This window comes from Anguilla anguilla, chromosome 13 (assembly GCF_013347855.1).
Source record: "Anguilla anguilla isolate fAngAng1 chromosome 13, fAngAng1.pri, whole genome shotgun sequence".
NCBI lineage: Eukaryota > Metazoa > Chordata > Actinopteri > Anguilliformes > Anguillidae > Anguilla > Anguilla anguilla.
Window position 1 is genome coordinate 37,544,374 of NC_049213.1, and position 14,092 is coordinate 37,558,465.

The following is a 14,092-nucleotide window of genomic DNA, read 5'->3' on the forward strand; positions in this document are numbered from 1 at the left end:
CGCTATCATCATCTGCACTTTTATTCCTGAAGGTAAAGTTGGCAATATGTTACTTATGGTTGTGTAGAATAGTGTTGTGTACTATGATGCTGTTAAATGTATTTAAGTACTGTGTGGTGTGGTGTAGTATGGCACTGTGCAGTGTATAGCAGTGCAGTGTGTTGTGGTGAAGTTCTAGGTGGCAGAACACAGTGTCCCATGGGGATTGTAGTTTTAATGCGCAACACACAAAGTGCACTAGCATAGTGTAAGTTAATGTGGTGCAGCGCAGTGTTTGTGTAGTGTAATATAGTGTCATGAGGTACATGAGGATAAACTGTGGTCAGTGAGCTAGACTTTGAGGGGCTGAATGAATTTCTCAAAAGCATAGGTCTACTTAAACAAGTCTGAGGAAAAAAAAGGCCAGAGAATCAATTATTTCAAGACACAGGCAACAGCTGAGAAAAAAAACACATTGTCCCAAAATGCTCAGGGGTGGAGCTACTGAAGCTCTCTCAGAACATGAACAAACCTCCAGGCCAATGACATCATCACTGCTTCTCAAATCAGACATTAGAACGCAGCCTACTCTGCCACTTAACTCTCTGGATGTTTAACAGACTATCTATTGTGCATGACACTGTGGCAGGTCACTAAATGTGCAGTTCTACTGGTCACTCCAAAGGTACAAACATTACACTCTGGAACATAAGGAATTCCTTAACATGGCTTCCACAACAGCTGCATTATTAATTAGATCCTGGTCCTGTGCATTAGAGCAAATCAAAAATAAATAAATAAATAAATAAGATAATTTATTTCCAGTCACTGGTGTTTTCCACACCACATTCTCCATGTTGCCATGTCAAAAATTCTCTGTGCTAAACGATAATCCAGACTGATTAGCATTGTGTTGCTTGGCCAGTTGTGTCGTACCGTAGCAAATTAATTACGCACTCAAAGGAAGACGCTTGAGTTAGACTGAGCTATGCAATTCTAGGTTTTCAGAACCTTACATCGGCTGTGAGGCTTTGTCCTGGGTTTTTAGGGGGCTGTGTGTGTTCTCCTCCCTCTGTCCTACGTCCTATTGTCTCTAGGCTGGCAAAAAACAAAATGAAGGGTGCTGTACGCACCCTAAAGAAGACAAATGCTACAAAGCCAAGACTCAACAATGGCAGAGCAAAGTATTACTACAGTATATAGTCTAATGACACAATAAACGCATGCCTAGCAGGGAATTTTACAATGGTCCACTGTATACACAGCTGATCAATTTAGACCTGGGAGTTAAAAATACTGTGTTTACGTACATTAAAGAGCAAATGCTGCGCAAATGCTGTGCATCAACAGGACTTCAAGGTACATATCAGTTAGTCATGGGGTCAGCCATTCCCGTACAACAGCATGCACCGAAACAGCAGGTTCTCACTGAATGGTGTTCTTCAGAGAGGCAGATAAATAAATGCATCACTTAGCACTGTCACTAACTCTGTATTTGCTTCACTTCACTTCTAATTATACCCCTACCCCCCCCCACCCCCACCCCCGCCATGCCATATTAAATTCCATCAAGTCCAGTTTCATATCATCTGAATCATCTAATCCACAAAAGTTAACAGGCAATTTTTACGTCATTGAAGTGTATAGTCCAGGACCATGGACAGTACTCCACTGAACAACACACAGCTGCTTCCTGTGAATGTGGGAACAGGAGATTTCTACAATTTCCTGAAAAAATTAAAAGTCTACACCTTTAGACTGGACTACCAGATTAGATTTTATTTGTCTTTATTTGAACTTTTGCAACCCACTGATAATTTCTTATTTGGACTGATTAATTATCTCTCTTCGTTGATGACATCTGTGACCTAATAATGTGATTAATTTGAACTTTTTCTTCTTTAATTTTCCTTCTCTAATCTTTATTTTTTCTCCCAGTAAGATAATCTTACAAGGGCGTTCTCAAATTAGAGCACCCTCCCCTAGGACCTTCAAAGATGGATTTAATTTTATAAATGGTGTCTTTTGAACTTCTGATGTGGAGCTGGCCAGAAACACTGTCACTCTCTTTCTCTTTGGCTCTCTCTTTCTCTCTCTCTCTCTCTCTCTCTCTCACACACACACACGCATGCACCCCCACTGTCCCCTTTTTGTTTAGTTGCCTCTCTCCCATCTCAGGTAACAAATTACCCTCATGTGCAGAGCATGAGGAAGTCATCTAGCTGAAAATGTTGTCATGACAGAAACCCTGATGGCTTTACATCACATTACACCGCCTTTATGTGAGGAGGCAATATATTACATGTGTTCACCATTATTTACGTCCACTGTTATTTGCATAACAAAGTAACTTGCTTAGGCCAAAAGCCTTTCTACTTGAGTAAATGATGTAGATGTAAATAAATCTTTAGATATATAACGTACATCCTGACGCTTGCTTTAGTTTTTTGTGAACTATCATCAAGAAACTGCATGATAATATTTCTTAACCCCAGTGAGAATTATTCATTTATCTGTGGACGTTTAACTGTGAAGCACACTAAACCTATTATCAATGAGCAGGTATCACATTGCCTATCAAAAGATGACGGAATAATCTTACGAAAATAACGTGACTCGTTACTCAAATTTTTAATTAGCTACTGACAGTTTCGGCCCACACGCGCACTCTTATATATATTTTTTTTTTCTTTCAATGCCATTTGTGGGTGCATTGTTCTATTTATTTATTTATTTTCTAATTTCATTCCCTATCAAAAGGGAAGAGATCAAGAGCGTCAAGCTGTTTTATACATAGTCTCTGGAAATTCTAAACCACATACAAGGTGCCACCGCAATTGCGTAGCCTTACATACAGGTCTTGAAAAATAAAATAAAAGCCACATAGCTTCTTTGCGGTATGACATTTCGGTAATATTTCAAACACGAACGCCCGTCATTAGCAAATAATGCTGCCTGATCCTTATTTTTATTTATTCGAAAATGAATATGTCTCGGTTGAAGACCCGCATCCTAGGATCGGGTATCTCAAACCATTAGAATGAAAATTGAGTGCGATAGGCTAATGCACGTGCAAATAGGCTTAATAGCAAGAGAGGGGTACCTTTGAATTTCAGCGTTATGTAACAGCATCTACACCTGCAAGAAACGGCTCTCGACCACCCGCGTAGAAATAGAGATTTGTTTGTCTCATCCACACTCCTAATATGGACGGAGCTGCTGGGACCTCGAGCGCACTGCCTCGCGAAGCATCTGACCGCTATTTAATATGCAATGTTGGCTAGTGACAGCCGAGATGAACGACATGCCATTGGACAGTCATTTCAGTTATGTTTTGGTGCAGCTACAAGCCACTGCGGTGTACGTTTGCTCGCTTTAAATCAATTAAGCCAGGCTACATAAAACCCGTCATTTCAATTTAAACAGAAAAGTGAGAGCACATTAACGTTTCCATGTTTTTTAAAAAACGAGATAAAAAAACAACTCATTGTCGAAATGCATGGGATTTGTAATGAGTCGGAATTAGGCTATACGAATCAATAGGTTATACTTGTTTATCTGAATGAGAGAATCTAAAATAACAACCCCCTCCCCTCCCCCTCACACACACACACACACACACACACACACAGGCGCGCGCGCACGTTCTCTTTCTCTATCTCGTAAACTAGCCAGTAATAATTATGCCAAAAACAAATGCAATGTATTCACAGTATGACCATTCAGAATAATAATTTGCAAAGGAAATCGCGTGCCATGCACAGAAAACAGTCTCCTTCAAACAAAGCGCGCCTAGAAAAAAATGAAATCAGATAACGGTTTTGAATGATTAACGACGTTTCTGCATTCCACCCTTCCAAATGCACAAACATAACCGATTCCCGTTACAAGTTACAGGCAAATAACTAAAACATTTTGATTCGGGTGAGGATAAAGCAAGGAAAAACAAACTGGTGGTGTGGCCGCAATGCATTCTGTTAGCACGTATCATTAGTTTCAATCTGAAATTCGCGTTCTGCAAATAATCGAGCATGCGATGCATTATTCACATACCAGTGGAAATCGGGCGGAGGATTCCAGATATTCCGTAAATTGTAAATGATTTTTTCCTTCGGTTACGCTGACAGGAGGTGACCGACCCTGCTTCTTCAAGTGGCTATCCGCATCCGCGAGATCACGATACACGCAGGGAATGGGGGATGGTTCTACTGAAGACGGACGTTACATATTAATGACGAACTTGAAAGGAACACCCAGTGAGTGGCTATATACAGTGTTGAGCGGTGTGATGGGAAGGTTATCACGTGAAACCCCATACGAGAAACAATGTAGGCGAGGAATTATGCTTCTTTTCGAATAGGGTCGAGGACTCACTAAGGGCTAGTAATATCTTACTAATAATGGCGTTCACACGGCACTACATCGGAAGCCTACATTGCTCTGAATGCGTCGAGCTATTCAGCCGTAGGAAACACAGTGTTGCATTCATGTTTGTTTTTGTCTTAAAAAACAAAAAAAAATCAACCACAGAAAATTACATTTGAAAACAGAAGTGGTAGAAATTGTGCACAACCCATTTGGCCAACCCAAATCCCTCCGTTCTGCTGTTTAACGTCACGAGATTGACATTCCAGATAATCCCTGTGCAAAGCTCTACGCTGTTAAACACAACCTGCCTCGTTCACCCATGTTTTCCATCAATCGTTTAATTTTCCCGGTTGACCTATTACATTAGATTGAGGGAATTAACGTGAAGAAAGATCTAATACAGGCCTATCGCAAATAATGTTGAGCAGAGTCTATAAACTGGTCGTTCACTACTTGGCGAAAGGCCCTGCATTCATTCCTGATGACCTGCCAAATTACTGTGCATCAACTGAGTTGGTCTGTAGGCTATAATTTGTTTGCATCTGGGCTCAGTTGTCGGGACCAAATTGGTAGCAGCCTGTTTATGAACCCATGAACAAATCAACTGTGGGTCTATGTTATCCAATGACTTAACAATGAGCATAATTCAAGCATAGTCGTTTAACGATCTGCCACTTAATGTAGCAAAGCAGGACAGAGAACGCTTGACGCTAGTGATGCCATTTCCTCAAAAGTGTTGTAGGTGTGGCTCTGTCATCATTAACCCGTTTGTGGATTTTTTTTGTAATTCATAATACAGAAATTACATCGATTTACATTGTAGCAACCACGCTTGTGAATACTGGTGCTGCACACATGCACTTAGCATCTACTGGCGTGTGCTTCTATCACGCTGTCATGGCTACACGCGACTACAGCGTTCATGTCGGGAAAATAAATAAATGAAAAACAGTTATAATAACTGTTATCGTCAGGTTATTTTTGTCATCAGAAAGCGCAGCTGTGGTCCTACAGAGAAACGGGGTGTGTTGTTGGTATTCCTTTTCCAGCTTCCAGCACGTAATTGATATGTTAAAGCAGCTGATTACACAGTTAACTCACCTGACCTGGAATGTATTGGTTGCTGATTTTCAGGTGAAAGCAAAAAGCAACAGAATCCGCGGTTCTGCAGGACCAAGTCTGCAGTGCTAATCCCCGCGGCCGACACACAAGGTTGTCCTTAACAAGACCGGGTGCTCGCTTTCCGGATAACGACATAAAGTAGGACAAACGTTTCCGAAACAAACTGTCGAGGTACACGTTATATTTCCTAACTTGGTTTCCCAAAACGGGAAGTGAAAAAGCAGCCGGAATTTTGAAGCTGCTGTCCAGTCTAATGGTGCTGAAATGTACAGCGTATGAACTACTAAATATTTCAAAGCCTATTAACCAATGTTTTTAAACACACGTATTATTTGGGTCTACATACTTTTACTTGGCGGGTTTCTACAGTTCAAAATCCTAGAGCTGTCGACAGACACTAGGAAGTACAACGCGTAATCAGTCTAAATTGACCCATACTTGGGGGGTGGGCCATTAAGCGGCAAGAAGCTAATACATAGGCTACACGACTCGAGTTCACCAGATGGAACATCGCCTTGTTGATTAAACTGGTACATCAATGCATTAATGCAAATGAGCAACGTCTCGAAAAATACATGGAGCGTATCCAGCAGAGGAGAGCCAATGAAGAGTAAGAATATCCGGAAGATGATGCAGGACATTTGTATGTTTGGCGCAGAAGAACGATGCTAAAAATACAGGCCGATTTTAGATGGGCTATAATTAGTGGAGATACAAATTAAGCGCAGCAAAACATCTCAGCACAGAGAGCCCAACTCTTGCTTTGATCTTTTTCTATTTTCTACTTCCTATGTAAAATGTGACAGCCTCTTACAGAGATTTGAAATCAATTTATTATTTGGTTAAAAAAAACAGTCAGATAATATTTTAACGATGTTTATGTTCTGAAAATGAGCATGAAGTCAACGTGTGGAATAGCCTGCCAGGTCACGTATTAGAGGCAGAAACTCTGTAGATAATCCGAGCACTAATTTAGTCAGGAAAATGGCGAGCATTGCTGGGCTGAATGGCCTGTTCTCATCATTATGTTATGTTATGTTCAGTTTGCTGTCATAGGCCAGTTGAGCTATCACTGCTTTTCATAGGGATGTACATTTGCTGTTGAAATGGACAGTGACCCCTTCAATTTCTGAGATACTTTGAAACCCCGACATACACAGTTAAACTACATGTAAATTGATAAAGCGGTGATCAAAGAGAAAATATTTTAAACCCTGTGTTTTTCAATATTTTACATGAAAAACAATGCTCTCTTCTAACTGGTAATTACAATGTAAGGTGTAGTGGAGGCTATCATTTGGATGGTATGTATCCTGAAAGGGCTCAAGTGGAACATTTGCAGTTACAGATTTGGAAGGAATCAGGTGGCATTACTACAGTGGTGGACAACGAGGGTCATTGGTGTTCATGCCAACTTTTGCCCTTAATTACTTAATTAGCCCTAACAGTTATGCCATTTGACATTTAGCTACATTTCTTGATAAGGCCATGCATCACAGCCAAAGACTGTTCTTGTGCTCCTATATGAAACGTCTTACCTTGATCTAATCTACGAGTGAACCAGTGTTGGTGTATACAGTTAATTATCTCAGTTAGCCAGGTTAACTGGTGGAAAAAATCTACAAAAGCACTGGGCCCTTCAGGACTGGAATTGCCCACCCCTGTGTTAGTGTCAGTGTACGCTAGCTAGCTAAAAAACTGAAGTACTCTTACAATTGGATGGAATTTCGGTAAATTGGAGATCACTGGTTTAGAACGTGCCTGTCAGATTGCTACTGGAGGCCAACAACTGAACATTGCTGTCATCTTTTCCATGTGCATTGCATACATTTATATTCATATTCTCAAGGGTATAATGGCAGCACCTCAGCAGGGAATCGAACCCACAACCTTTAAGTGACATTCCCATGTCTCTATCCACTACACTACACTGCTCTGTGTTCCACAGATTTGTCCTGTTTCTCATGCTGATAAACCATAACGTGTGCAAACTACTAGACTGTTAAATGTTGAGTGTTATCAAAAATGCAAAGCCAGGGGGAGGAAACCTACCCATCTTATCTTATCTATATCATTATAATTTACCTACCTTATCATTTCCTCCACCTTCTTCGATTGTACTGAAGCAATATAGATAACGATATGGCGGCCTCTAGTGGTATCATAATAGGTGTATGGTGTTAAATTGACAGTGCAGCCTCTAAATTGTGTACTCGTTGGAGTTTTTTCTTTTTCTTTTTAGTTGTAGTGTACATTAGCGACTGGCCCGGTGTGATGTGTGAGTTATGATATTTTAAACATTTAGTCATAAGCTGGTGAATTTACAATAGCAGACACAGGGGCACTGGGGGGTCTGTGGACTAAAGAAAGAAACTATACTTCAGGAAACGCCAAAGCAACTTTTATAGTGATGTCATGTTTTCAGAAGTGGAGCCTAATGTACACACTGGGTCAACTGCAGTGTGCCTAGCTGGAGTTTAAACCTAAGGCTTAAACCTCTAGACCACAGAACTGCAATAAAACAGGAACGGCTAACTCTTATTTTACAGCTTTAGATAGCTGTTCCAGCTCTGTGGCCTGGGGTTTAAACCTGAACTCCAGCTATGCAAACGTCAATTGACCCATTCATTTTACAGTGTTTATTTACAAATATAAACACGCATATCAGTCTTTTTTTTTATAGTGCCAATTAGCCAACTTCTTTCCTTGAGCACACACTTCAGATTGCATACACCATAAAAAAAATTTCCTACCAAAAATAATATCAAACATAATTTTTTAAAAAAGAATCAGGTAATATACATACGCAGAAGCCCTGGAGGGATGGTTTCGCTGTATAAACTGATATTAAATCACTTGAATAGTATCTTCCTGCTTTAGACCAAACCCCTGAATGCCCCTAGAGGCCCACCTACCATTTGAGAGCTGCCAGGTTATTAAACAGTTCTATAAATATCTTAAATATGTTTCATTGCAGACAAAAGTCTGAACATTAAACATTAAATCTGACAACATATTTAAAAGGATCTATATCTCAGTCATGGGGTCCATGGATGCTGTTTTTTGTTTGTTTGCTTTTTTCATGAAGACAATCTCAATCTTGATTAATATAGGTTGTTAAAAATGTGTTTCAATTCTTTCATAATCCTTTCCTTAAACTCAAATAAATAAATAAATAAATAAATAAATGTAAATCATTCTTGGGTTGTGAATACTGGAGATACATTACAATTAATCGTGGGTTATTCCTCAACATACATTTTAAAGTTCTCAAATAAGAACGATAGACAGTTCGTTACTATACATTAATTATACAATGTCTGGTTGGAAATAACGTCAGGATCACTTGCATCCGTAGGACCTAAATTACGGTCGTTCTGGCATATGTCGTAACGCACACCTTCCAAAGAGATTCGAATCTATTTGCAGCTTCACTGTAGGCCTACGGCTGTATCAGTTCCCAAAGTTACAAAAAAACGCGTAGCTTGCGACGAGAATTCAAAGGCATGTTAAAACATGATTTTCTGTTTATTCCATTTTGCCGATCTGTTTATGTGCTTTAAACCAGAGCAGTGTGTTTTCCCTCGTTTGAACTCGTCTACCTGTATTGAGGACTCCCTCTTGTCCCGTACCGCAGCTCAGTCTATGGTTCAGCATGGCGCAGTCCTCAGAATGTTGCGTTGCGTACGTCACTTCCGTCTGAATAAATACGCGTCACACGCATGCTCCTTCCTTTCCGGGTCCGGTCTCAAAGCAAGTTGCAGAGGTATGTGATTGACCTGGCCGTGTAATCTGTTTCATATTTCAAACATCTTGTTCCAAATCATATTTAAACCTCGGTTTAAGGCCAAAGTTGCTCCTCCTAAATGTACCGGTTGAATTATTTCCCCGAAATGGATCCACTGGTAGACGAGATTGCCATTGTACTTGTCAGATGTCTTGGGGACACGGGATAGGCCCATGCTTCGCACAGGGCTGGTAAACGCACATTTTGACATTTTTATTCGAGCAGGGGCCCTTTAAGTATTACAGTGAATGTCCAGTGTTTTGGTCCGCTACATATCTGCACTGTCGGCATACAATATCTGCAAAACAGGTCTGCTTATTTGGCTAGCTAGCTAACTTCCAACTAGTATAATAGTCTCAGTTCCTGCCGGTTGGAACGTGCTAGCTAGCTGTCCAGCCTTACAATTCGTGGTATTTGTAGCAACTACATAAAAAAGTACAATGCTGGTGTTGCGGGAAATGTGCTTGTTTCAGGTAGAATAATTGGTAGATTTGACGATCAGAAGATTTGATTAGGATGCTAGCTTGAGTATTTTGCCCAACTCTGTAGCTAGCCGGCATAACGTTATAACTTAATTCATTCAGGCTTCCTCGTTTCTCACAACTTTGGCAAATGTTTCGCGGTATATGAGTTTTTAACCCTTGCCATTAGCTTTTACTTTATATTCTTGTGCCTCGGCTAATTTGCTAGTTGGGTCCATTCAGAGTGTGCACATTTCCCGCTACAAATGAAGCCTTCCGTCAAGCGGTTCATAAGGCAAATGAATGAAAGCTGGTTAAGTGCTTTTGGCAAGCATCTATTGACCACATTTTTTGCCTTCCTGACTGTAGATGTTGATGCCCAAGAAGAACCGCATTGCCATCTATGAGCTCCTCTTCAAGGAGGGCGTCATGGTGGCCAAGAAAGATGTGCATCTGGCCAAGCACCCCGAGCTGGCCGACAAGAACGTGCCCAACCTGCACGTGATGAAGGCCATGCAGGTAAGGGCACCTTGGAGTTCAGGGCACCTGCATCCCCTCTGTCGCTTGGGTGTGTCAGTGAGCATCGGTAACAGCTGCCTGTGGAGTAAAGAGCTGTACGGGAACAGAATGCATTTCTATTTCCAAAATTTAAAGCAGGGGGTCCCAGCACTAAGACACCGGATTCTACTTATCAAGGTCTTGATTGAAGACCATTATTAGTTAAATCAGGTGTGTGTAGTGCTAGGCTAAAACAAACACCTGCACCCACACAGGCCCGTTTCAGATGAGACTGGACACCCCTGCTTTAAAGCATATTTGTTGGTGCTGATGAGAGCCATTGTCTTGTATGGGGGAGATAAGCATTCAGGTGTGGGCTCTGCTTTGGATATTCTGGTTTGGATGGACCAGGCTGAACAAGGTTTAGCGCTTTCTGGTAAAGTTGTGCCCTGCGATAGATTGGCACCACGTCCAGGGTGTATTCCTGCCTTTTGCCCAATGCACGCTGGGATAGGCTCCAGCACCCCCCCCGGACCCTGCTTGGGATAAGCGGGTATAGATAATGGACGTATGGTAAAGCTGTGTTAAGCTGCGTGGGGATGTTGGGGAGAGGGATGCTTCCTGTCTGACGGTTGGGCGCTTCCTGTCCGTCGCAGTCGCTGAAGTCCTGCGGGTACGTGAAGGAGCAGTTCGCCTGGCGCCACTTCTACTGGTACCTGACCAACGAGGGCATCCAGTACCTCAGGGACTTCCTGCACCTGCCCCCCGAAATCGTGCCCGCCACCCTGCGCCGCCAGACCCGCCCCGAGACCGCTCGGCCCAGACCCAAGGGTGAGTGCCCCCCCCCTCGACCCCCACCCCCCCTAGGAAGCACTGCTGAAAGACCACAGAACCGAATGCAAAACGTGGCTCCAATTCACAGCAGTTACCTGTGCAGACTTTCTTCTCACCTGCTTGATGGGAACCATAAATGTTTCTGGGTGCTCTGTTGTCTTGCACAAAGTGTTCTTACTCAATTAAAATAAGCCAAAAGGATTAAGTGAGAAGTGGTGTGTTAATATCTGCTTAGTTCCAGTGAAGTGATTTTCAATGTCACAGCACAAAGATTTGAGGTTTTAGGAAAGTTGCTGTTGGCTGAATCTCCATGGCAGTGGAGTCCATGCTGAACCAGAGCTAAACTGACCAATCAGCATGGGAGATGCTACTTTGTGTGTTTGTTCAGCCAGTCAGTTCTGCTGTTGCTGACTACTACAGGATAAATGACTGTAGGATGGATGACTGCTTTTCAAGCTGTAGATTCTGCTGACCAAGCCAGGCATGGCTGGTGCCTGACTCTTTCAGACAAAAGTCCTCTGTGCTATTGTGTCTAGTATTGCCATTCTGAGCGATGGTTTGAAAATGTAATTTTAATGCACTTGCGGCGCGTTGAAATCTGTGTTTTGCTCCTGTGTGTAAGACCGTTAACCTAGAGCTGATCTGTGTGTGTGAGAGTGACAGAGACTGTTAAGCCAGAGCTCATCTGTGTGTATTTCTGTGTGAGAGAGTCTTTGAACCCAGAGCTGATCTGTGCTGTGTGAGAGAGACATTGAACCCAGAACTGAACACTGTGCTGTGTGTGTGTGAGACTGCTAACCCAGAGCTGATCTGTGTGTGCGCGTGCATGCATACACATGTGTTTGTGCACATGCGTGCATAGGCGTGTGTGTGTGCCTGTGTGAGAGACTCTGTTTACCCACAGCTAATCTGTGTGTATGAGAGAGACTGCTAAGCCAGTGCTGATCTGTGTGAGAGACCGCGCTGGCCTGGAGCTGATCAGTATGTGAGTGTGTGCGCGTGCATGCATATGCGTGCGTGCTTATGTGTGCGTGTGTGAGAAACTCTGTGAACCCACAGCTGATCTGTGTGTGAGAGACTGCAGTGGCCTGGAGCTTGCGTGCGTGCGTGCGTGCGTGCGTGCGTGCGTGCGTGCGTGCGTGCGTGTGAGAGACAGAGAGACTCTGTGAACCCACAGCTGATCTGTGTGTGAGAGACTGCACTGGCCTGGAGCTTGTGTGTGTGAGAGAGAGAGACAGAGAGACTCTGTGAACCCACAGCTGATCTCTGTGTGTGAGAGACTGCGCTAGCCAGGAGCTGATCTGACTGTGTGTGTGTTCCAGGTATGGAAGGGGAGAGGCCAGCTCGTCTGGCTCGTGGTGAGGCTGACAGGGACACCTACAGGCGCTCTGGCGCACCCCGTAAGTACTGCCCCCAGCTCCTGCCCCAATGCCCCAACCCCCTCCTCCCGCCCCCTGCTCCTGCAGTGTCCCATCAGGGCAGTGGGGCCCTTAGAAGCGCTCTGATTCGCTGACTGACATGGAGCCGTTGGCCACTCACACCCTCCTCAAGATGGGTGGGCATCAAAAGTGCTGGCCATGGTGTGTGGGTGCAGCTGCTGGCCTGAAGTCACTGTAAAAAATGGGTATTAATCATCCAAACATCAATGTTTCCATGTTTGAGAGTACTGTCCCTGTGCAGCCAAATTTTTTAACTGCATTGTGAATTTCTAATGCATTCCAAATTAGTTTCTTCCTAGAAAATGCCCATGTTGTTCATATGGAAGCAGTATTGCGGTTGCTGTTAAATGTGTGCATGTTCTAAAAGTTGACCCCACAGAGTAGATGTTTGGCTGGACTTAAATACACACCCTAATCAGTTTGTACAAGTCTGGTATGTCCAACCAGACTGTTTCCCTGGGATGCACCTGAAAGAGCCTGCTTGTGGAACTGGTGTTAATGTAGATCTTCCATACAGCCTTGTGTGTAAATGGCTGGGAGACCCAGCCTGTGCGTGTGGCGGTTCTGGCCTAGCAGACCGCTCACTCTGCAGTAGTGTGCGTGGTATGTAAAATGGAGTCCTCTCATCGCTGTTTCTCTCTGTAGCCGGCGCTGACAAGAAGGCAGAAGCTGGTGCTGGAGCAGCCACAGACTTCCAGTTTGTAAGTACATACCGCTAGGTACTGCTGTGCCAGAGGGGCCTCATGGGAAATGGTGTCCAAAGTCGGTTCCAAGTGCTCATCACTGCAGTGGACTACATTACCCATGAACACCTCTGAGAAATGTAGTGTTTAATCTCTTGACTGGGTGTCAGTGATGTGGACTAACTTAAAACGTTTTCTTGCTTTTTAAATGCAGAGAGGCGGATTTGGCCGTGGACGAGGAGGCGGACAACAGCCTCAGTAATTCTACTCCCTTTCTGTACAATAAAAAACTCAAAACACATGCAGTTGTCCTGGTGGTGTTTGTGCTGGTGGTGTGGCATGATGGGAAGATGAGGCTCTGGCACGTTAACTGTCCCTCGTAGGAACTGTAGGAAGATTGTGAAGCGAACACCGATTCCAGTGTGAAAGAAGAAAAGATGACACAACCTGTGTGAAATACTGGTGTGTTTATTTGTTGGCACGTTTATATTACAATCTTCAGTCTTGTACTGATTTATTCCACAATCCTCCCCCAAGCAGTGGGGCCAAATAAAAATCCAGTGACATGTTCTCCGTTAGGAAGGGAGGGGTGTGAAACCGAGGATTTATACCTGCAAAGCGCTGACTTGGGAATTGCAGTTTGTCCTCACCCTACACTTCAATCGCACCCATATAATACCAAACCATTAACACTTTGAAAGGGGAGTCAATCGGAAATGTGAGTTTTGTACCGACAAAAAAAAATCATGCACATTTACGTAGACCGGTACAAGTCCCTCCCACCCAAAACTGTCTGACAGTCTGGTCAGTAGTTTACTGGGAAGGGAACCACTGAATGAAATGAGTCGACGTGGGAGAGACCGTTAGAAGTGAAGCCTACTGAGGGGAGAGATTCCTTTGAAATGAGAATACATTCAAAAT

General features: G+C 43.2%; 2 protein-coding genes across 4 annotated transcripts in view; one reads left to right on the forward strand and one right to left on the reverse strand.

The window, feature by feature from the left end:
- The window catches only part of LOC118210937 (protein kinase C and casein kinase substrate in neurons protein 1-like), a 58,195-nt gene extending 49,037 nt beyond the window's left edge, over positions 1 to 9,158 (reverse strand). Inside the window, exon 1 of one of the 3 annotated variants that reach the window (XM_035387469.1) lies at positions 9,072 to 9,158. The gene's annotated coding sequence lies outside the window, so the exon portion shown is untranslated. Of the gene's footprint in view, positions 1 to 3,082; positions 3,226 to 4,032; positions 4,233 to 9,071 lie in introns of those variants that run through there. The other 2 variants (XM_035387468.1, XM_035387470.1) reach the window with 2 other exon arrangements.
- On the forward strand, positions 9,156 to 13,472 carry LOC118210943 (40S ribosomal protein S10). Its single transcript, XM_035387477.1, has 6 exons — positions 9,156 to 9,235; positions 10,087 to 10,236; positions 10,872 to 11,046; positions 12,372 to 12,449; positions 13,134 to 13,189; positions 13,386 to 13,472. Exons 2-6 carry the CDS (start codon positions 10,087 to 10,089, stop codon positions 13,431 to 13,433), a joined length of 507 nt encoding a protein of 168 aa, XP_035243368.1. The 5' UTR covers positions 9,156 to 9,235; the 3' UTR covers positions 13,434 to 13,472.
- The last annotated feature ends 620 nt before the right edge of the window (positions 13,473 to 14,092 follow it).